Genomic DNA, 22,762 nt, shown 5'->3' on the forward strand with positions numbered 1-22,762 from the left:
AAATTTCATGAAAATCAGGTCTGCAGATTTTCTATGATCCTGTTGACAAACAAACAAACAAAACTGCAATGAAAATGCTCCTTGTCCGAGGTAAAAAAAAAAAAAAAAAATATACCACCGTTCATATAGGAGTGTTTAATTTCTCCTTGACTGACACAACTCAGTGAAACACTTGACCTGATGTATTCATCTGACAGTGCACTGTTGTTTTAAATGTTTTAAAAGAATCAAGTGACACAGGTTGAGTTGACGTGATACCCATATAAATGGGCTTGATTGGCAACCAAGCACTATAAATGATCAAATCTAAAACTGTGCGCCAAAAACACATCGGCCACAATGCTTATGAAGCCACTAAAAGAGTTCGAAGATGAATTATTTCTGATTCACAACATACCACTGTCTAATTATTCTTTAAAAGGACGGCATGGCTGATTTCATCTTAAGGTCAAACGCAGGAAGATATTTTCAATATGAAGTTGAAGTGCTGCGTTTCTATCCAGTTCCATTAAATATATTGATCCAGTTCATTAAGTGTGCGGCTGATGTGATGTTTACTTTCGTAAGAGTTGGATCTTTAGTTTTACTTACCTCCCAACACATCAATAGGGTTAAATAATCTTCCCCTGGACATTATTTTAATGAAATAAAAATAGATGAGATACATTTTTAATGGCAGCCGGCAGCAGAAAAGTCATGAAGTCATTACAGCCACTCAGGCAGCACATCTCTTTGTCACTTTGATCAGTAGTCTGAGCCTCCAAATTTAGCTTTCGCAATCTCGCCTAAATCTTCCTGACACCAGAGGTCATTGATCAACTCTGTTGGCCTATTCTCAGGATCCACCAAGATCATTTGTCACATGGAGAGCACATTAAACTAGAATAGAACATGTGGCTTCTGACACAATTTCTCCAAAAACGAATAAATTATTCATAACTGTATTAATATCGATCATGTTAATAATGACCCAAGACATTCTCAGAGGAGGAAGAATTTCCAGAAATATCCGAGTCTCATAACTGATCTCAGCTGTGTAAAGAAAGAGTCTGTATCACATAAAGAACTTAGACTGATGTCCTTCCTCACAATACACCACTGACTGAGCACAATTATTTGGTTAATATCCACATGAAAGTATAAACCTCAATCTGCAGTCAGCAAGGTTTTAAACAAACAACATAGACAAAAAAAAAACAACCTTAAATCTATTTATATACAAAACCATTTGTACAAAACCTAGTGTATAAACAGCCTCAGGTGCATCTTTTCTCTTTCTGACTGATAAAAAGCAGCAGGCTACGGCACTGTGGAGATGTTCAACATTTGTGTTAATCTGAGACCTGTTGGATCCCAGATGGTGCAATGACAGCCAAGCTGCAACATGCTGCTTATATTATGCAACGCGAGTCGCTAATACTTGCCGAACTAATTACACAGCCAATTAAACTTACATTAGAAGGAAAGTAGTTCCATTCTTTGCAAAAGAAGGCTGACAAGCCAAAGTGCTGAGAATAATGTCAAAGGACTGAGGGTCCATACGTTAAATAAATGATGCTGCTTTCAAGTGCTTCTACTTCTAAGTTCATACTGATGTGTGTGTGTGTGTGTGTGTGTGTGTGTGTGTGTGTGTGTGTGTGTGTGTGTGTGTGTGTGTGTGTGTGTGTGTGTGTGTGTGTGTGTGTGTGTGTGTGTGTGTGTGTGTGTGTTGCTTTCATGTGCTCCTAGACAATTGCCAAATCAGATTCTTGTATTGTTTCATTAAATCCTGCGGCGAAGATTAAGTTTGTGTTTTAGGGACGGAGAGCGAATGCTGCTCATTTGAAAACAGATACTGTTGGTGTTGACATGTATTTGTATGTGTGTGTGTGTGTGTGTGTGTGTGTGTGTGTGTGTGTGTGTGTGTGTGTGTGTGTGTGTGTGTGTGTGTGTGTGTGTGTGCGTGTCGCTGTGGATGAGAAAGAGACAAAAAGCAAAAGAGCCACTCAACTCTTCAAACTTTCTAACTCAGAATTCCTACTGTTCGATCGTGAGCACTCATCTTATAATTACAATATTTCAGACAGCACTTAAATGCACCACGAGAGCAACTCTCCAGCTGAATTCTCCAATCGCCACCGCGCAGGCCCCTCCCCATCACCCACCCCCCACCCCTGCACCTGACACATCTAAGGACACCGAGCCACAGCCACAAGGTGCACACGGCAAACTGGCCACGTATCACCTGCTTTTTAGACACCAGTAACAAAAAGAAAAAGAAGTAACGGTAATAATCGAAATGTTACCCAAATAATAAAAGAACGCGACACATTAAAAACGTGTTGAAAAAGATGATTACTACCCAGACAACACACTTTCACATAGCAACAAAAAAAACAAAAACATACAACCGAATACATGATAATTATTAATAACCTGTAGTCATAGGTGAAAACAAATAAATGAAACAAATCTGACTGTAGCCTAGTTGCATTAAGATGGAAATCAAATTAAATTGTTGACCTGATGATGGCCCTTTATGAAAAGTAAGGGGATCAAACAATTTTGAGAATGTATTCTTTAGGGACCTTCAAATTTCACAGCAATCCGTCCTGTAAATGTCAAATCGATCCGCTCCAAGGCAACACTGCACAGTGTTGGTGTTTAAGGAAAAGTCAGGGGAATCATGAAATTCGTCCTGAAGGGGACGTGAATGTCTGCACCACATTTCAACACCATCCATCATGGAGTTTTTCAGTCTGGATCACAGTGGTGGAGTGACTTGACGCGTAACTGTAGTAAACTCCCGGGTGCTCTTTTACGGGCCGAAGACACATTTCTTTTCGAACATCAGTCCACTGTTTGACATGTGGTCTCTCAACCACCAAAACCGATTAAACAATAAAACACATTCTTTCAATAAAAGCGGAGTCTCTGCAGCATGACTGAGGAGCCGCCACAGCTCGTCATCCTCCCATCGACAGTACAGTGCCGTTTACAACGAACACAATTTCTTCCTCTTCCCTCCCAGACGGATAATAGCAGTCATTCATCAGAGCTTCGCAAATGACGAGTTTCATCGATCAGACCGGGAAGACAGAGCCACAGAGATGGAGGCTCGGTCTCAGAGACTCAAGAGAACTGGGCTGCTAACGCCCCGCGGGGGGAGAAAACAAACTGTAAATCAGAAAAAGGAGGAAATGGATTATCAACTCCCATCTATGAACAATGCACCGAGAGCTCCATGTTTGGGGTGCTAATGACATGCACAGACTGGGAGGGGGTGGGGAGGTGTTCCTCCAACACAACCTGCCACCGCTCACAGCCAAGACAACTGCATAACAGAGAGAGAGAGAGAGAGATTTACTCTTATAATGAAATCCTTTGCTTGCTAGTTGCTTAGCAACAAAAACACTGATTCATATGGCACATACCGTACACGCCTGACACTGCATTACTGACACTTTGGAGGGAGGTTGATTCTTGGATGAGAAAAAAGGAGGGCGAGGAGGAGACAGGGCAAGAGTTACGAAATGGATAGCGGGAGAGCGAGAGGCAGAGATGGGCCGATTGGAAGAGAAAGGATGACCCGTCTCTGGCTGACTCCCACAGAGGAGCACAACAGGTTGGTGGAGCTCGGCAGCTTCACTTGGCAAAATCTGAACAAAAACACAAAATCCGACTGCTCTCTCATATTCACACATGAACGCCGCTCGGCTGTGGCTTCTGAAATGAACAACCTCATCCTGCTTTGTTTTCACAAAAGTATTTCTCTTCCATTTCCACACATCTATATATAAAACTTGGTTGCAAGCCGATGGATTCCTTTAAATGCTGTAACTCCAAGTGGCATTAATCCATTTTTTTTTTTTTTTTTTTCATTTCAAGTCATTTAAGAAGCAAAAAATGTGCCAAAGATTCGCTAATTCCTGCTTTTCAAATGTGAGGCTTTGCGGCTTTTCTCTATTTTACATCATGATAACTTTGAATATAATTTGAATTGTTGGTGGACATCGCTGCAGGCTCTGGCAACTTGCGATATGCATACTCTGTATTTTCTAACATTTTAAAGACAAAGACATTCAGTAACTAACGGAATATCGATCAAGAGATGACTCTCTGATGAGAGTAATTGTGAGCTGCAGACTAAATTGTTAACCAGCTTCAGCCAGAGCATGAAAATGATACAGACGTCTCCTTTGAAAGGTCAGCAGCAGCCTGCATGCAGCCTTTGCCATCCCTCCTCTTCCTCCCTGCCCGCCTGAGAAATGAATGCACATACATTAAAACAAGCCGCTCCATCCCTGCCACCTTTATCAGACAGTCCATCTTTGTCCTTCGGAAGGGGTACGAACTTTTATCTTATACTCGAAAGAGAAAAAAGAAAAAAAAAACAGTTTACAATTCTTGAATTGAGCCTGAATCATGCTCGGACTGAACCTTTTCTTTTTCTAATGTAGGTCTGCAGCCGGCCTCACACAGATGGCGTCGTAACAATTGAGGTAGAAAATCTAGTAGCGGTTGCCATAGATGTTATGAAAATAATTTTGCAGGGATTACACTGTGACCAAGTGTTAACCTCGACACAGATGCACATAATGGTGAGAGAACTGGACGTGTAACAGTGTCTGGCCCGTGTAGCAGCAGCTGACGGGCTCTGTGTGTCCTTAACAGGCCAAACTATTCCCGACTTTTGGAAATGTATCAAAGACGCTGTGCTGTGACTGTTAACTGGAAGATTTCAAGCAGCAAAAAACACTAACATAGGACTGTGTTTATGAGAATGCCAGATATGGGAAACTCTACGGATGCTGTTTTGGAAAACTACTAAGGAACTGCTCAGTGAATCTCACATTTGACATTGGGTCTCATTTTTGTTGCCGTTTCCACCTTTTAAATAATCCCAAGAGTTTCTAATAATGTCTGCTTCTGTTGGTTCATCCAGATTATAGAAATTGCCTTCATCTCAATAAACTGGTACTAAATGGAATTAAATTTGATTTTTGTATCCAAAAATGACATGTATAAAAAAAAAAAAAAAGCAACATCTCCATGTTCCAGAAAGTGCCTCTGTTACTCTAGATCATACACTGAACACTGACTAATTCTTCGGCAGGAAGTAGTTCCAATACAAAATATTCAAAAGCCAGGCCTGTGGATTTTCCAGAACATTGTTTGTGGAAAGACAGGTTAGCAGATAAACATTTTTAATTTCCCTCCACCCTTTTCAGCAAAACACAGTTAGAGAATTCCCAATCTGACCATATAGAACCAAAACTAACGGTTTAGATTTACCAAAAAGTATTTGTCTCACTATTAGGAGAGAAAATGTGTTGTTGTTGGGGTTTTTTTCCCCACTAATTAACATGTTGGAATATAAAGATATGGAAGGCGAGCGTTTCCCAATCTTTGTGTCCTGCTCGTGTTGGATCAAATCAGCCTAATAGAACAAGGTGGTCCACCAACAAGTGTCAGCTGTTCTCCCCTTGCCACCATTTAGTCCTACGGAGCAAACTGGTTTTAGTAGGCTATATCTCCGTTTTACTGTGACCAAGAATAGCGGAGTCGATGTGCTCTCTGTCGATGGGGCCTGAACACAGATTTAATTACAAGCCCATTTCATAATTCAAACTAGCTGGACACACTGTTGTCACGCATTGGCCGTTACACACAAACCCCGGGATGAATTTCATGGAGGAGCGGCGCTTTAAGAAACCACCTGACGTACCTTCTTTTTGGCGTTACAGTGGCAGCACACAGTCCACAGGTATTTGAGAGTTCTCCACAGGAGGATTATGAAGAGACCCCCAAAGAAAGTGACCATGGAGGAGGCGAGGAAAGCCCACCACATCCGCTGGCCATTGCTGTCACAGGGTACATCTGGTGAAAACGGGATGATCACGTTCATCTTGGATATGTGGATGGACGGGTCCGGGTTGAATTTCTCCCTGTTTTTAGGCATTATCGACTTCTGGTCGCCTGCCAGACCCCCCCCCGAACGAACGAACAAACAATCAACTCGACTGGGATTCAGGCGCTTCGGGGAGCTCCAGCCAGCGCCCCCTGATGCCCCAACGGCTCAGGCATGTTTGGTCAACCACCCTCCGCTCCTAACGCTCTCTCATCTGGCTTCACTACAAGCGAGGACGTAAAAGTTGAGTCGACAGCGGGCACACGCACAAGAAAAAAAAAAAAACTTCCTTTGAAATTAATCAGTCGCGCGCCTCACGATGCGCGTCCGTGGCTGGAATTGCGCGTCATCCGTTTTGATCAGCGCGTAAAAATAAAAATTCTCTGCAAAAAAAAAAAAAAATAATAATAATAATCAAAAACTCACGACTTTGCCGATAGTCCTCGCAGATAAAACTGTAGTCGTTTTTATTATCGCACTCAAAAGGCGTGTTGTCCACGTCGGTCGATGGATCCACTCAACTCACTCCACCTTGTTCAGCAAGCGCAGCTTTTTCAGCAGGTCCGCTACTTGAGCTCCGCACCGCGCACTGTTGAATGCGCTCCTCGCGTCAAAAGGTCGCAGTTAGTCATATCCTTAACGAAGATATTGTTTGACAACAACAACAACAAGAAGGAAAAAAAAAAAAAAAAAACGTTTTCGTGTCTTGCAATTCTCGCTCGCCAGTTCCGGTGGCCGCTTGTCACGTTCATCTGTTGGAAGATGGCATCGCAGATTTACAGGTAGCGGGGGAGGAGCCATCAATAGCAGACGTCGATGCTTATCTGGATGTCTGGTTATTTAGTGACCGCTTCATCATTTTTTTATTATTATTTTTTTTATGATTGTAACTTTGTGGTTATATCCATCTTATTTCGAAAATCCTACCGTGGAAACATCTCTTATAACGTCTAACATCCATACTCTGAAATCATTTCCCAACCGTCTTACCTTTACAGAGGTAGCAAACTGCTCCAAACTCTTTCTCCTCTCACTGGCGTCTTAACGTCACCATTGTCGGCCTTTCAAACCTGGTATAGAGATGTCTGTTCGTTCAAAACGATATCGTTTGCATTTATTCAGCAATAAAAGACACGTGGAAATGTTTGGGTTTTTAAGACACGTCGCAGGAGAGAATCAACTAACATTTCCATGTCTTCGTAATTTGTCTGTATGCATTACAAATGTACAAAAAACCCATCTTGAAACCATGAATTTAATACTTTACAATGACAACAGCACCTCCAAACATATCCCAGCTGTTATAGTAAAAAAAAAAAAAAAGTTGCATATGACTTTGGAATATAAACAATGTGAACCTATATGGTTAACCGAGTCAGTGAGTAGTAGTCATTTCCTAGAATATGCATCTTTGATTATGTGGCAAAGAGAAGCGATTTAAAAAAAAAAAAAAAAGACAATTCACTATTTCTCACCTTCGGTGGTGAACTCCTCCCCCTCGTGGACAAACAGTGCATTGATCGCTGAGGTCCAACTTGAGGCGTTTCCTTCACAAATATCAGGCTGCTAGTTGTGAGCTGAGGGAAATTATTCAAGTAAACACACGATCTTACACATTTGAACAGAAAACACAAGACAACTTGCATTCCATTAACTGAACTCTGTTTTTTAATATTTTGTAGAAATATTATCCTTCATTTGGGTAAAACCTGATCTAAAGTGTTTCATGATGAAATGTTGTCAACGTGATTTACTTAAAATAAAAAGAGGTACATGTCGATGTGTTTAGCTGACGGTCAACCATGAACCAGAAATAAAATATCCCTTCTTAAAGATCCACTTGACAAAGAGGAACAACATTGGCAGTACCAGTAGAACACACGAGCAAAACTACAAAGTCTGCTGTATTATCTACAATGGAAGTCGTGGTGTTAATGAATCCGAGAATGCATTGTGATGAACAAATATATTTAGCTTGGCACAATATTATGCTCGAGGGCTGAAATGAAAAACGGTGCATTCAGACAACAAAAAAACAAGATCGCGACATAATGTGAAGGAAGTCAATTTGCCACAACTTCTCTATAAATAAGACCATTAACTGGAAAATATCCTCCTTCCTATTAACTACACAGCTACATTGTATAACAAAAGGTTCATAACCAACAACTTTGATTTGATTAGATAAATTAAATGGCAGGAAAATACATATAAATATAGAGAAGGGAACACGGTGGTCCATTCTGTCTTCATTTCAAGAGTACGGTCTTCAGTTTGCGTCGATGCAGACTTTCTGTGGTCGGACATATTCATGGGACAAAGTGGGATTAAAGGAGTGCTACTCGATGTGAGGGGAGATACAACATTCAAGTATTAAATACTAGTGTAAACAAATCTATCTGTAGTAGAGCACATCACTATTTCAGTGGGAGTATTGCGTGTTCATCATCGTCAGTGCTGATATTGCTATATGTGAAAAAGTATTGGATGTTAACCATGGTGTCTGCTGTGTACCAATTCATTGTGCATCCTATTTAAAAATTTAAAAAAAAAAAAAAAAAAAAACACTGACATCCTGTCTGATGTCTGAGAGAGGTGAAATTTCTACGGTGCTCCATCGGGAATCCACAGTACTTTATTCTGCTCCTGCTCCACGATGGTCATGATCTGAGTGCAAATGTAGGAGACGCTGCCTCCTTGGACAACTCCTGCAACACAGTGAGGGGCGGGGAGGAATATGTGCATGGGGAATGTTAAGCATGTAGGTCAGATATGGCTGGATTTGTCTCTATATAAACATCTCGGGCTGCAAGTAGTAACTGTTTTTATTATAGATTAATATGAACTCATCCTTTTTTTTTTTTTTTTTTTAATAGGCAAATTGTTTGTCTTTAAAATGACTGAAAATTGGGAAAAGCACGGGTGGGCAAACCAGTTATTATTTTCATTATCTACTAATGTTTGATGATTTTTTTTCTTGAATAATTTAGTCTGGTTTGTAAATGTCCAAAACATCACAAGTTATCAAGTTCTTTAAAAGGTTTTGCCCCAGCAACAGTCAAAAACTCTTGACAAAAGAAAAGCAGCAAACTCATAAGTTGAAACGAGAGAACGTCAAGCCATCTGTTGAGTACCAAAATAATTGCTTATTGAATTTCTTTTAATCCCCTCATTGATCGATTGTTTCATTTCTAGAGAAAAGCACGTTCCCGGAGCTCCCGGAACCCAGTGGCCCCGTTCACACCTGGCATTTATTTATTTATTTATTTATATAAAAACGTCCTCGGGGAAAGTTTGCATTGTCTGAAAAGTCAGAAAACCAAAGTCATTTAGTTTACAAAGACATATACGAGAAAAGCATCAAATAAGATTTCTATCATTTCATATTGTCATGGACAAAGAGGACTGTGGAGCCACAAATGGTTTCAGTTGTACATTTTGGAGATAAACTGGTGCAGGGATGTGACCAGCTCCACTTAACGCCGTCTACCGCCAGATACATTTTTAACTGTTGATGATAAAAGTTATTATCGCGGCTTGTGTGCAGAAGTTGGCCGGCCACCGCCGTCTGTTAGAGGGGATCAGTGGTGGTGTCATTGAAAAAGCCCTTCCCCATAACTCGCCTCCTTTTATAAAGCCATTAATCAGCCGGACAGTTGGGTGTCTCGGACTGTCTGCTGCTCCACATACCAAAATTTAACTCTGATCTGTGAAGCAACACAGATACTGTGCCCCAAAAAAAAAAACTCAGCTAACTCCCAGACACACAGTTTAAAGACAAAATTTCTGAAAATACAAACAGGAGCTACTAAGCGAGACACAAAACAAGCTTTTGAGTTTTGGTGAACTGGTCCTTTAATAAAAAAAAAAAAAAAAAGACCCTGTAAACGCAAACTGGTGTTCGTTCCTCTAGTGGCACTGAAATAATTCACCGTGCGCACATTTATGCAAATGTGTCTGTAAGCTTACAGTAACTGGTGAGATGAGTCACGTTTTTTTTTTTAAACTGGTGTTTGTACATGATAGCGAAAACAAGTCATTTTCACCAACCTGTGAAGAAGCGGCTGAACTCCTGCTCTATCTTCTGTGCCGCCTCGAACTGCTCCTTGGAATGTTTCTGCGAGAGTTTATCCCGCAGGTACAGAGGGTCCTTCTGCTCTCTGGGGAGACAACAACAGCAGCAGCACCTGTCAGCATGCTGGAAAATATCTCTTCACAGACGCACACATTTCATAACGAGGTGCAATCCCGCTGCGATAAACGAGAGAGTTTGTCGGAACCCATGTTTAGATTTGAAAATCAGATTTTCAAGATTACGCTAGATGTCATTTAAAATAGTTACGATTATCCTGAGGTTGGTCTTCCTTCAGATCCAATAAGTAAATGAATCAAAGCTAATTTTCTGGAATAACCACGTGGTTCAAAGTATAATTGGCCAATGCATTGAAATAAATACCACAAGTGTTAATATCAGTAGTATTCTGTCATGTTGAAAACCTTTTCATTTAATTGCGGCATTTCCAACAATGGACTAAAACACAACGACAGATAAGAGCTTCAAACGATTGGTTTGGCAAACTCTTTCATTTGTAACGACAAGTCTAACAGCACAGCTTCAATGAAATGTCTTCCCTTTAAAACACTTCCAGCCCACTCGTTCACGCCATATCAGCGCATAGTCTTGAGAGGAAGTCATGTGACTATCGGTCTTCATCTTCCACTGGGAGCGTCCGACCTAACCTAGAATCACGCTCCCTTCCCTCCCTGGCACTCAGTATGCAGTCAACATATTGGTCTGCCGTTGCCTCCCAAAGGATAAAAAAAAAAAAAAAAAACATGAAAAACCTTGAGCTTTTGTCAGTTGCTGCAGGCAGGCAGGCAGGCAGTGGGGAGGTGTGTTTGTGTGTACGTGGAAGCTGCGGCGGGCGGGGGCAGCGAGTGCTTTAGCCACCCACGCCACAAACCAGAACCTCGGGCTCCGTGTGCCCCTCCCCGGACAGCTGGCACTCAGCTGATGACAGCGAAGGCTTAGCAGGAATCAATCTCGACCATGTCTGCCCGCTGCACCGTTTCATAGATTTGTGGGCGTGTGCGTGTGCGTGTGTGTGTGTACGTGTGTGGCAGTGGAAAGCCTGTTCCTGCCAGACCAGAGTGTGTTCTCATTCGTGTGCGTGTCTGCGCGCACGCTTCTGCATAAAGTACCATGCTGAGGGGTTCAAGCAGATTTAATCTTCCCATGCGATTACAAATGAAAAAGCAGAGTGATTTTTGCGATATCGTCATCGTCGTCATCATCATCATCATCATCATCCGATCAAAACCCCGGCAGGTGGTGGAAGAGAGTAGGCTGTGGCTTCTAAACTAATGACACTGATCAAATCAGGTTGATCAATTAGTTTTCATTATCAATGCGAGATGGATATGATTATAAAGGAAGCGAGACCTGTGTTGATGTCAATTTCCTGAGTGTCTCGACTAAGAAAATGAAGAGCGTAATTAAGACTTGTATTTCCTGGAAGGGAAATTGGAATAAACAGGACAGTTTTTTTCAGTTGTTTTTTTTCCATCCAAAGCATTTTGAGTATGCATTGAACTAATGCCCCATCAGTTAACTACTAAATAGGAACAGATGATTATATTAGATGCTACAGACACATTATATGTTAATGGGTTAGGGTTAGTTATATATATATAGAATACACACACGCACACACATTAGAAAATGTGATTTTCACAAATATAGATCAGCGGATTCTCAAAAAAAAAAAAACATTTATAAACAAAACCAATTAACATACAATGTTTTTTTGTTTTTTTTACCATAAACAGCCTCCAGAAGCAAAATATTTTGGATAAAATTTCTTAGTATGTTGTTGAAGCATCTGAACTTGAAATATAATCGGGAAAATTCTTAAATTTAAATTCTTAAATTGACAGGGTAGAAATTATTATTATTTTCCTGTCTGGCGCCCAACTATTATTCTGGGGATAAAACTACGCTACAAGCGGTGGCACCGGAACATAAAGCCCATGCTTGACCTACACTGGACACGTCTTGAGGAAAGGAAAAAAAAAAAAAAATCATGTTAATCAAACATCTTTTAAGGCGTGGGATTACTCACTTTATCTGCTTGGCATTTTTGTAGCGAATGAATATGACGATTGGGTAGATGTGAACGCTGTGAAGACGTTCGATGGCGTGAGGAGCAATGTCAAGCAAACAGTGACAGTCCTATGAGAGAAAATAACAGCAAAATGACTGCTTGAGAAATGAGAGGATGGCTCAAAGCAGAATGAAGCAGAAAATGTAGCAAATAACTTTGGATACATAATGAACATCCCAAAAAAAGTTGACAGTGAAGCCAAATTTTCCACTTTCCCCCCCCAAGTCAAGCTTGTAAACTCTTCTTTGTGATATGTATGCAAAGTACTTCTCACAGATGACTGACTGTTGATAATTCACGATAAAAACGAACACATAACTTAAGTTAAAGTTATATTTTGATCATTTCAAACGTATTTCATTGTTTGCAATTCGAGACAAATGTAACACCTGAATAATGACCAGTTTCTGAAAACATCTCCAAAGACCTCGGGGCACTTACCTCCAATTTGCGGTCTAAGATTGTAAAGACGGCTATGTACAAACTTATCAGTTGCAAAACTAAAAGACCCAATTGCTACCGATGTTCTGGTCCAAAGATGACTCAAGTAAAATGCACAGTGAGATTAATTTACCTTCTCTGTGATCTCTTTTATTGATGCAACAGTCGTAACGTCAAAATGGCCGCTCCTCCGTTTGTAGTCAATGAAAACGCAGTCCTTCACTCCGCGCTCTATTGCCTGCTGAGATGCCTTCATAATTTCTGGAAGTAAAATAAATCCAAATATTTTTTTTAATTTTTGTAACATATAGAATTAGTTCTCTCTGCTTTTTCCTTCATTTTAAAATTGAATCACTGTGTTCCTGATTAAGCAGCTCTTTGTGAAACACCTCTTGTGCAATAACACAAACCTGATGCATATAAAATGTAAAATCCTTCATGAATAAATAAACTGTAATCACAGAGTCGTTATTGTGTGTATCGGCTCACCAGGCAGACAGCGACAGAACTTTGACGAAGCTTCCTTCACCAACATGTCTTTACTGGCCTCAACTAGCGGACCCAAGACCAGCACCGGTCTCGGGGACAAGCACTCCACCTTCTGCACCCGCTGGTACATCAGGCTCACTCCGTCTGAGCAGGAAATACAGACAAACTGTTTAGTCACAAATACACGAGACGGCATAGAAACACAGCTGTTGTTAATAACCACAGTTATGAATTTCTGTATCATGGGAAAGCCTTGAGTCAGCCTGCTTTTTATAGCATCATCCTGCTTTGAAACCACACAGTCATACCCGAGAGCTGCCTGGCAAATGTGGCAACAAATAATCTTATGTTAACTCGCTATAAATTACATTTGCCTTCTCCATTTCTATTTAGTCGCGTCTGATAAAACCCGAGGCAGCTGATGCAGTTTTACTGAAAAAAAATATAAATGTTTACTTTTAGTTTTACAGATTTAATCCAGGGACAAACATTTTCTTTTTTTACTGTCCATATCAATATTTTTGGGGGGATTTAACATGAACTCATTATGTTGCTTGGCTCGTGCATTTCTGATAAAGCTGTCTCACAAGTGGATTTCTCACCCTCTGTGATGGGTAAAGAATCTGTGCTTATAGCATCCAGAGCCATTAGGTCCTTCCCGTCCTTGGATCCGCTGCGTTTGTGCTTCAGCCTCCGGCGGAAGAACGACCTCCGAGCAGCAGCAGACAGAGTCTTGCCGGTGCCGTTATCATCTTTCATGTCAGCCATGCAGTGTCTTCTGTAGAAGTCCTGGTCCATCCTAATGGTGACAAATCAGCAGAGCCACATAAACGAAAAACTAATTATCATTATTCAAGCTTGATGAAAGTGAAAGTGCTCATTCGGATTTATGAAAACTAGAATGGTCAAGATTACTAGAATGATGTGCAAATATCAAACCTCCAGTGAGAGTAAATTATAGCCTGGACTTACATGTATTTACTTGGAATCTGCCCTTTCTCCAGCTTCTGTGCATTCTCGTCCAGTTGCCAGGCCATCCAGTAGCCAAAATTGCCATTTGGTAGTGTGTCTTCTACGTACAGGATATCATCTTTCTTAAAGCTCAGTTCCTGCTCCACCTCTGCCACCCTCTCATAAAGTGCTCTGACAAGGAACGAACAAAAATAAAGTGATTATTTGTCTTTTGGAGAGACAAAAACATAACAAACTGAGATACAACTTTGCAGAACATTTAAGTGCTTTTAAGATATAGATCCGAAGATTTAAGTCTTTCATAGGTTCAGTGTCAATCAAAAACACAAATCGCCAAAACATTCTTTATGTCTGGTTTGTTAGGCCTCTGAAACATTCACAGCCATAACTGTGCAATACTGAAATACATTTCTGATTTGTGCATTTACCAGTCTTTTGTTTGCATGTTTAAGTTAATTGCATGTTACAAAAACCAGATGCACAAGAAAATAACTGAAATTGAAATTTAAGTTGAATCTTTTTCTGTGCTTTCAATAGTTTCAGAAATACTTAGGACACCTTATGAAAAATCCATCCCCGGAAGACTCTTTGATTGCAGCGAGGTTGTCCGCACAGTTCTGGACCTTGAACGTGATTGTTTCAGCGGGTTTCAGCATTTCCAGGTGAGCGTCTTCTTTAGTCTTATTCTTCATGCCGACGCCATTGTACTGTAGGAAAACCGCAATTACACAGTTAGCAAAGAACCCTGAGCTTCTTTGTCACAAAAAATTACTAATTTTGCGTAAAAGCAAGTCGAACAATGCATTAAAAAGTATAGGAAGCTATAAACAGGATAGAAGTTGGACCTCACACAGTCCATGTCTATATGCTTCTAACATACCTGCTTGAATGTTAAACTATAGGGTGCTTTTTGTTAAGCCACAGTGCACCTTGTATTTCGTATAAAAGGCACACAGAGACGTGTTCCTGAACTATAATGTGCTCACACCAACTATCCAAGCCATTTCCATTGTACACGTGACGATCCTAATTAACTAATGCCGCCAATAAGCCCTCCGGATACCTCCAGTATCAAGTCTCCAAGCAGCAGGCCGTCAGCACTCTTAGCAGGGCTGTCATCCTCCAGACTCTCCACAAAGATGCCATAAAGGTTTCCTCCACAGATCTGAACTCCCAGCTCCACGTGGATCTTCTTCAGCCTGACCAGCCGAGGCTCTGCAGCCCCACGGGTAGCTGAGCCAGGAAGCCTGCAGAAAATCCTCACAGTCAGACTTCAAGCTACTCTGTCCCTTTACTTTAACCCCACCACGATGGCATATCAATAGCTTTCAAGTTTATTTTTGTTGGATACATTAATACAAACATACCAGCTGTCACAAAGAGGCAAACAGAGAAACAAAAAAAATACAGACAGAAGACAAAATATGGTGACACTGAACATAAAAAAAAAAAAAAAAAAGCAGTGCAGTGAAGAGAAATGATGCACTACCTGAAGGAGTTGTGAGGACTGGTGGCAGGAGTCGTCTGTTTGGACGGCGGTGTCATGGTGCCCTCGTCCTGCTCACTCAGTGTATCAACGGTGGAGTGGTTGTCTGGGGTGGTGGCTCCGCTGTCGTGGGGTGTCGGCTGGTTGCTGATGGACTCCATCCGAGACCTGAGGAGAGCAGAAGTGGAATATTGTTTTCAGGTTATTTACTAAACTACTTTAAAGTTACAAATCATTGAGTTTAGGAGACGATGTCAACCTGTTTAACTCCCCTTTGAAGCATGCAAACTGCTATTTTGTGCTATTTTGAATATCTATATTTCATTCAAGTGTTTCCATCTGCTATTTAATCTCAATTACAAAACCTTCTCCGTTTGCCTCATTTAAGTGCCGTGTTTTCATGTACTGTGTATTGTCACATTACACTGTAAGCAACTTTTCACTAAAAGTTTTAGCAGTTGCGTTTCTCCTCTTCTTCCTCTTACCCTGAACGAGAGTGATTGCCCAGCTGAAACATGTGAGGATTGTATTGAGCCAAAATGGTGACCGTGTCACACTGCTGGCCGATCACCAGCCGCGCCTGCTGCTCGTTGGCATTGCGAAGGTTGATGCCATTAAACTGGAAAACAGTGGCGATTCATTAGAAACAGAAAAGGATGATAAACATTGACAGGATATGTGGATTAAAGTGTGGTGGCTCGCTGGTACCTCGAGGAGTTGGTCTCCGTACTCTAAACGAGCTTGATGAGCGATGCTGCCTGCTGTCACTTTGGACACAAATACTCCGCCGTTCTCTCCACTGACAATGGAGATACCCAGTGGTTCAGCTCCTTTCTGTACCGTCACATTGCGTGGCTCCTCTAAATATGGCCTTTGGGGAAAAAGAAGAACACTTTGTTATATATAGTGTTCTGTGGGAAGACTGCTGGAAGGACGCAGCATGCAACGGAATTAAATTCAAAGAAGCTGTTGCTTGGAATCTGATGTTTCAATGCAAACAAAGGTCTCTCTCTCAACTGCAACGTTCATATGATGAGTCCTTAAAAGCAAAGATGCATTACTAGTCTCTGTAGTCTGTGTGGAATTTGCCACGTGCATTGTAAAATCCAACTCGGTGTCATGCAATCATACAAAATTTAACAACATTCTGAATAAATAACAGAAAGAGAAAAGATGATGGCTTAAAGGGATACACCCATTTCTTTATTAAGTTTATTAAACATTCAAACGAATCTAGCACCACTGCTGCTAGAGTAGTGGGGCTGGATTCCAACATTTAGATTTTCTGAGTGTACACAGAAGGTCTTGGGAACTGTGCTCTAAAAGTCTTGCAGGCAGTGCACATACTGTGTGTGCTACAAGAAGCACAGGACAAACCTCAAGCTTCTTAAAGAGAGGAACCTGGGCTTTACTGCCAGTGGAAGTCTAACAGAGGAAGTGTGGTAAGAGACAAATCTAAGAAGCAGATGAGGAGAAGAAAGAGAGAGAATGATCACCCACAGCAGGAGAGAAAGATTTCAGGTTATAATGATCAGCAGCAGAGAAGAAAGACATGAGGATAAAATTATGCATGAGTCGCTGTGAGATGGAGGCTCACAGGTTTGTTTACTGCATTACAAGCACTTAATCACAATGAACCAGACAGAAGTAGAGACAAATGGTGGAAAACATGTCGTGTTCTGCTGAATGATGGCATTATAACGACCCAGACGAGGGGCTGGCCTACCCATCCTTCCGCCTGTCACCAACTGGAACAGGGCTGACTGATATCCTGGGCTGGGTGGAAATGGAGCCCTGCGATTGGCTGCTGGTGAAAGACGATGTCTCCAGGTTGACAGGGGACATCGGAGGTGTCGGGCTGCTACACTCCGAGTGTGTAAGGGAGCCTGGAGTGGCGGTGGAGAAAAGCAGGCAGGTATTCAGCCTTGCTGTTTACAGCACGAAACATTCACCATCACATGGTGTCAGCTGCCGAACTGAACAGTACCTCTGTCAGATCCAGCGGAGCGGGGATAACGAGTCGGAGGGATCTTAATGCGTTCTGCCCTGAACTGCAAAGTACCAGAGGAACCTAGGGAAAACAAACAGAGAAAAATGTATTAAATATTCAGTTCACCCACACTAAAAACAACAAAAATAAATTCTCACCGTGTGGGTACCCGGCCATGTGGATACAGGCATTCACCCAGGAAAGTGCTTAGTTACTCTGATAAGCTGTGTTTTCTGACACTGCGTTAGGCCACTCTAATTAACTGTGACAAAGCAAATGTTTTATGTAGCCAATCAGTCACTGTCACCTCCCGAGCTGAATCAGACAGATTGTAATGTGATCAATTTAGTTGCAAAATGATCTCTGAACACTCATTCAATTTGTGAGCTTTTGTTGCGCAATATAGAGCAACACGTCTCCTCTTTATAGCTGATGTTATATTTTACAAAAAGGTCTACTACACGTTATATAATTTCTTCTGATGTAAGTAAGGAGGAGTACTTTACTAAATGACCATGTCACTCATATCAAGATCGATTACGCAGAAGATTGATGCAACGCAAGAGGTCGTTGTTATTGAATGTTTTTTTTCTTACTTTTCAAAACCTCGAACCTACATGACCAATAATAAAACTTGACTGGTGACAGTTTGGTTAGAGATTTGCGTGTGTGATGCTAGGAGCACTGAATGTATCTACGAGCTACTACCATCAAGCAGAGATGAGGAACGGTCCACCCAGGTCCGGTAAACACATCTCTTTATACATGTCCAGACCGTTTTCAATTTCAAACTTCTCCAGCCACAACACTTGAAGCAATTTAACAAATCTCCTCCAGCTCTCTCAGAAGTCACAAATGGCTCCCGGCAAATTCATTTATTTTCACATATGCAGTAGTACATCCACTATGCACTGTGGGAAAGCCTCACATATTTTTGGTTTCATTTTCTTGCCAAGTTTTGCAGCATCAGGCTCTGCCAACATCCCAATTCGACTGAAGTGCGGTAGAGGAGTGTTGCCCGGCTTGGAAGAATACAATAAAACATTTCAACAGCAACACGCCTCTCCAGAAACAATGACCTGGTTACTCACTGGTTTCTGAGAATCATCTATAATAAAACTGTTTATAGTGAAGTCTGTAGATCCCCCGGGATAACAAAACCATTGTTTCTAATATCTCCAAACATGTACAAATCAAACCAGAACTATCTGCCTGGCCAGATATTGAAAAGTACGAGGGGGAAAAAAAAATATGATCACCTCAACTTGAAAACATACAACAGGTCATTTACAGCCCATTTTATGCCAAGTTATGATCGGCATTAAATAGGACACCACACATACTCATTCTGGCGCTGGAGGGTAAGGAGTTAGTGCTGTGTGGTGGTTGGCTGCAGCTCGTCTCCGTCAAGTCTCCAGCGCGCTTGTGGCTGAGGTCCAGACTGAGGCGAACTTGATGCTGGGGGCTAAAAGTGGAGAAAAAGACCTACGTTAGTCCCCCGGCGGTCAATTATTCAACCCAGAGCAAGATATAATTTGCCACATGCCATCTGCTCGTGAGATCTGGGGCAGAGCACACACTTGTTTTGTACATAAACGCAGCATCACAGGATTTAAATCGATCGATGGTAGAAGTTTACAAACTATACTATATCTAGGACTAATGACTAGTTTTGAACAGACTGATTATTACAACTACAAAATTTGTCAAAACAATGGCAAAAATCATCATGTCCTCAAATTTCCTGTTTTGTCTAACCAACAGACCAAAGCCCAAAAATTATAATCACTTCAAACATAAATCGACAAATTGTTTCATTACAAAACAATACAGACTAAATGGTGAAAAAAAATAATTTCAGTACTAAAAGGAGGTACAGGAATAATTCAGTCTGGATATATCCAGTAGGCCTTTTCAGAAAAGCAGAGCTGTAAATAATAAAATTAATGATGGGCTGAATTTCTCTTCGCTGCCTTCGTTTCAGTGTCCTGGTGTTGTGCATGGTGGTTCACTGACACACTGTCATGGTTTTCTAGTTCTAACTGTGCTTTCCCTTCTATGACCGGTCAAAATGTCAGCAGTGAGAGGGCCTGTTAGTGTGACGCATAAAAATGCACGGAGCCTGATGGTGAACAGACTGGCAGAGCACCTTGTGTGTGCGTGTGGGTGGACGCCCGAGCTGGGAGGTGGAGGACAGTTGTTGGTCTGGATCTCATGGCTCCACGCCGTATACACCGGGTTCCTCATGACGGCCGTCACAGCAGGACATGGGGCCAAACCTCGCTGCGCCGGGTCTGAAGGAAGACACCGATCAGAGATTGAATTACACCCAAAATGTCACGCGACACCTCTGTCCTATGAATATTCACTATATCTCTCATTCATTCCTGCTGAAGGACAAACGGTATGGGTTTTGAGTTTTGGCGTGATCTTCAACCAGTTGCTTTTGTTTAGCTTTGACTGAGCAAATTTCTTGTGCTTGTTTGCGAAAAGAAAAAGAAACAGTGATGCACTGTTTGGAATTGGAGAAGTCATTAGCTCATTTATACACTTCCAGACAAAACTGTGGTAGCGGTATCATAATCTCTTAACAGGCTGATCAGCATCAAAAATGCAACATTCTATCCTATTTGGAGTGTCGGGAACATTTCATTGAACAGAAAAGCAAAGAGACCATTTCTTAAGTCTCAATGCTCGTGACAACCCTGACTCCAAAAGCAAAACAGAACAGATGAAGTTGTTCAGGTGACTTACATGCAGTGATGCTGCTGTAGCTTGGAGGTGCAAATGGCATGCTGTACCGATTAGATCGCATAGGAGAGAAGCGCAACAAGTCCATTGGCTCAGGAGAGTGTTCATCATTAGAGAAACTCTGTACCTGCAAGAAGCAATCAAAAAGCTTAATAAGACCAAGGCTTTGATAAGACAAATGATTCCCTGATAATACTTTTCGTAATCCAATTTTTTTTTCAATCTATGAAATATCCGCAAATATTTCGACCACAAATTCAACATGTCTATCAATACTTGTTTTGTCTGACCAACAATTCCAAAAAAAAAAAAAATTAAATGAACATATTTGACATGTGTGGCAAGGGAGGTCAATAAACATGTAAGTTACAGGAAGCATCAACACATCACAAAGATCATAAGGACGGTATCTCGGTTACCTGCATTGGAACAGGGATGTGTATTGGAGTCACGTTTCGCCGTAGTGCTGGTGCTGATTTTGGCCGGTACCGCTTCCTTTCCGGCCCCTGTGTCCTGTGTCGACCCGCCCCCACCTCAGCAGGTTTCTTGGAGCTGCTCTTGGGCTCTCCTGGAGGAGCATCAGTGTAATAGAACTGATTCCCAACCTCTCCCTCGTTCTGTTGGCCCGTAGCTTGGGCCGGGGAGGCTGGCGGTGTGCCGGTAGTGATGGTGGAGTCAGACGCCGAGCTGTTCTGTTGCCGATGTTTGAACCGGAACGAGTCCCTCCTGGCTGGTGGGGTGGGAGGTGTCTGAGCAGATTCCGACACCGAGCTCTGCGGCGAGTGCTTGGGCAACTGAGACAGAGACATGTAGTCGAGTTTTGGGGCAGCTTCAGGTCTCCTGAAAGCATTCACATCGAAGATGGACGTTCTCTGTTTAGGTTTTTTGTAGATGGACAGCTGGGTGCACTCCGAAATAGAAGCTACGGCTATGACTTTAGGCCACGTGCCTCCGCTAGGCTTCACTGGCGAGCTCTGCACTCGGTCCACAGGTGAGCTGCAGCCGGGGACAACGGGGGTGAAGGTGAAGGGGCGATGTTGAAGGTCCTGCCTCCTGTAGCAGAACTCTGGGTGGGGCTCTGAAGGACTGTGGGAGTTGGAAAGGGAGTGGGAGTGTAGCGAGCCGTTGGAAAAGGGTTTGTGGTGGGAATGAGCGCTGCCGCCGCTGCTATCCAAGGAGTCACCCGCATCCTTACACATTTCATCCCCTCTGCCCAAGTCACAGCTGCAGATGTCGGTTTGTGTGGAGCAGTTGTGCTTGGAGTTCCTGCAGTTCTTGGTGTGGACCTCACAGGACTGGAGCTGCGGGGTTTTTTCCGAGTCCCTCAAAGTTTCAAATAAACTTTGGCCAGAACAGCTCTGCGGAAGGAACTGTCGAGGAGGAAAGGTACAAAATTGAAAATGCTTAGTTTATTATCCTTAATTTTTAAGAGACAGACAAATGCAAGAATAAAAAGAATTGTGAAATATCCTGCAAAAAGCTCAAGATATTGCTCGCATTCAAATTGATCAGGAAAACGTACGTCTTGCCTTTAAACATAATTAGTGTCTTACCCTGAGGTCAGAAATAATAGCAGTATATATGATTTTGAAAACAAGGCTTGTTGAAGTTAGGAAGTGCAACAGTGTAGAGTTTGGTGTTTGTCTGGGGTCTGAGGTTTTCACCTTCATAAGGGAGATGCTGAGCGAGTTGTGGCAGTTCCTCAGCAGAGACTCACATTCAGAGAGCGACTTGTTATCAACTGCAATTCCATTGATCTGTGTGCAAGACAAAAACAAATGTACAACTTACTTGCCAGGACATGATGAATTCCCCACACCTCACTGATTAAAGGCCGTCAGTTAGGACAAGTTTATCTTAAATTTGCACGACAATTTGGTATACGAGATGGTTGTGTCTCAATTTCTTACGACACACTAAAGTAAAGAACGCCAAAAGATACAAGTTAAACTTGCTTGATTTATGAGTGACAGAATTTGCTTCATTCGTTAACTTTACATAATTCTATATCTTTTTCTTGTTTACCCAACATTGAGGGATTGACCGCATAATTTAATATTAGCACAAAGTTGCAAATACATACATTTCCGAAGGACTCACTATCGCAACGGTATTCTGTGAAGATACATAGATGGTAAGTACTTCATAGTATCAGTATAGTGAAGGTTTAGGACGCCAACACAGTGTGTTCCTTGATTTAAACACAACATGCTTATGGTCAGTAGAGGGCACCAGAAGCCCATGTCAGAGCCCAGTTGCCGTTTCTCTGCATTAAATGGGCTCTCCTCATGCAACTTAAACAAGTTTTTAGCCAGCATACTCACAGCTAACAATCTGTCACCAACGGTGAGATTGCAGTCTCTGGCAGCTGGACTTCCTGCAGCTAAAGTGGCAACAAACACTCCACTTTCCAAGCCAATACCACAGTCTGAGAAATAAGACAGAGAAAAATAGAAATCATTTTATATTTATTACACAAAATGAACATACAGTTAAATAAATGTCATTAAGTCTTAAAAAAAAAAAATATATACCCATCATTATTTTCTGGCACTGGAATGTCATTAGTAGCTTGTCAG

General features: G+C 41.8%; 2 protein-coding genes across 18 annotated transcripts in view; both read right to left on the minus strand.

Moving 5' to 3' along the window:
• Window positions 1-6,297, minus strand: part of LOC138617123 (calcium-activated potassium channel subunit alpha-1a-like) — an 84,184-nt gene extending 77,887 nt beyond the window's left edge. For 8 of the 14 annotated variants that reach the window (XM_069691862.1, XM_069691854.1, XM_069691852.1 and 5 more), the window contains exon 1: window positions 5,708-6,296. In XM_069691862.1, the coding sequence (XP_069547963.1) occupies window positions 5,708-5,941 (234 nt within the window). In that variant the 5' untranslated portion in view covers window positions 5,942-6,296. Of the gene's footprint in view, window positions 1-5,707 lie in introns of all 14 variants that reach the window. The other 6 variants (XM_069691861.1, XM_069691858.1, XM_069691857.1 and 3 more) reach the window with 2 other exon arrangements.
• A 1,238-nt stretch (window positions 6,298-7,535) lies between these two features.
• The window catches only part of LOC138617119 (disks large homolog 5-like), a 30,422-nt gene continuing 15,195 nt past the window's right edge, over window positions 7,536-22,762 (minus strand). For 2 of the 4 annotated variants that reach the window (XM_069691841.1, XM_069691840.1), the window contains exons 14-34: window positions 22,508-22,611; window positions 21,848-21,940; window positions 20,603-21,553; window positions 20,187-20,310; window positions 19,582-19,726; window positions 18,776-18,897; window positions 17,430-17,513; window positions 17,169-17,328; window positions 16,820-16,897; window positions 16,151-16,313; window positions 15,928-16,061; window positions 15,446-15,610; window positions 15,020-15,203; window positions 14,515-14,663; window positions 13,957-14,127; window positions 13,587-13,783; window positions 12,985-13,128; window positions 12,629-12,756; window positions 12,013-12,122; window positions 9,941-10,050; window positions 7,536-8,598 (exon numbers count right to left, since the gene is read on the minus strand). In XM_069691841.1, the coding sequence (XP_069547942.1) occupies window positions 8,495-8,598; window positions 9,941-10,050; window positions 12,013-12,122; window positions 12,629-12,756; window positions 12,985-13,128; window positions 13,587-13,783; window positions 13,957-14,127; window positions 14,515-14,663; window positions 15,020-15,203; window positions 15,446-15,610; window positions 15,928-16,061; window positions 16,151-16,313; window positions 16,820-16,897; window positions 17,169-17,328; window positions 17,430-17,513; window positions 18,776-18,897; window positions 19,582-19,726; window positions 20,187-20,310; window positions 20,603-21,553; window positions 21,848-21,940; window positions 22,508-22,611 (3,620 nt within the window). In that variant the 3' untranslated portion in view covers window positions 7,536-8,494. Of the gene's footprint in view, window positions 8,599-9,940; window positions 10,051-12,012; window positions 12,123-12,628; window positions 12,757-12,984; window positions 13,129-13,586; window positions 13,784-13,956; window positions 14,128-14,514; window positions 14,664-15,019; window positions 15,204-15,445; window positions 15,611-15,927; window positions 16,062-16,150; window positions 16,314-16,819; window positions 16,898-17,168; window positions 17,329-17,429; window positions 17,514-18,775; window positions 18,898-19,581; window positions 19,727-20,186; window positions 20,311-20,602; window positions 21,554-21,847; window positions 21,941-22,507; window positions 22,612-22,762 lie in introns of those variants that run through there. The other 2 variants (XM_069691843.1, XM_069691844.1) reach the window with 2 other exon arrangements.

This window comes from Brachyistius frenatus, unplaced genomic scaffold, assembly GCF_029030835.1.
Source record: "Brachyistius frenatus isolate BFR_SWC_R1_liver_20210118 unplaced genomic scaffold, ASM2903083v1 Contig_11, whole genome shotgun sequence".
NCBI classification, from domain to species: Eukaryota; Metazoa; Chordata; class Actinopteri; family Embiotocidae; genus Brachyistius; species Brachyistius frenatus.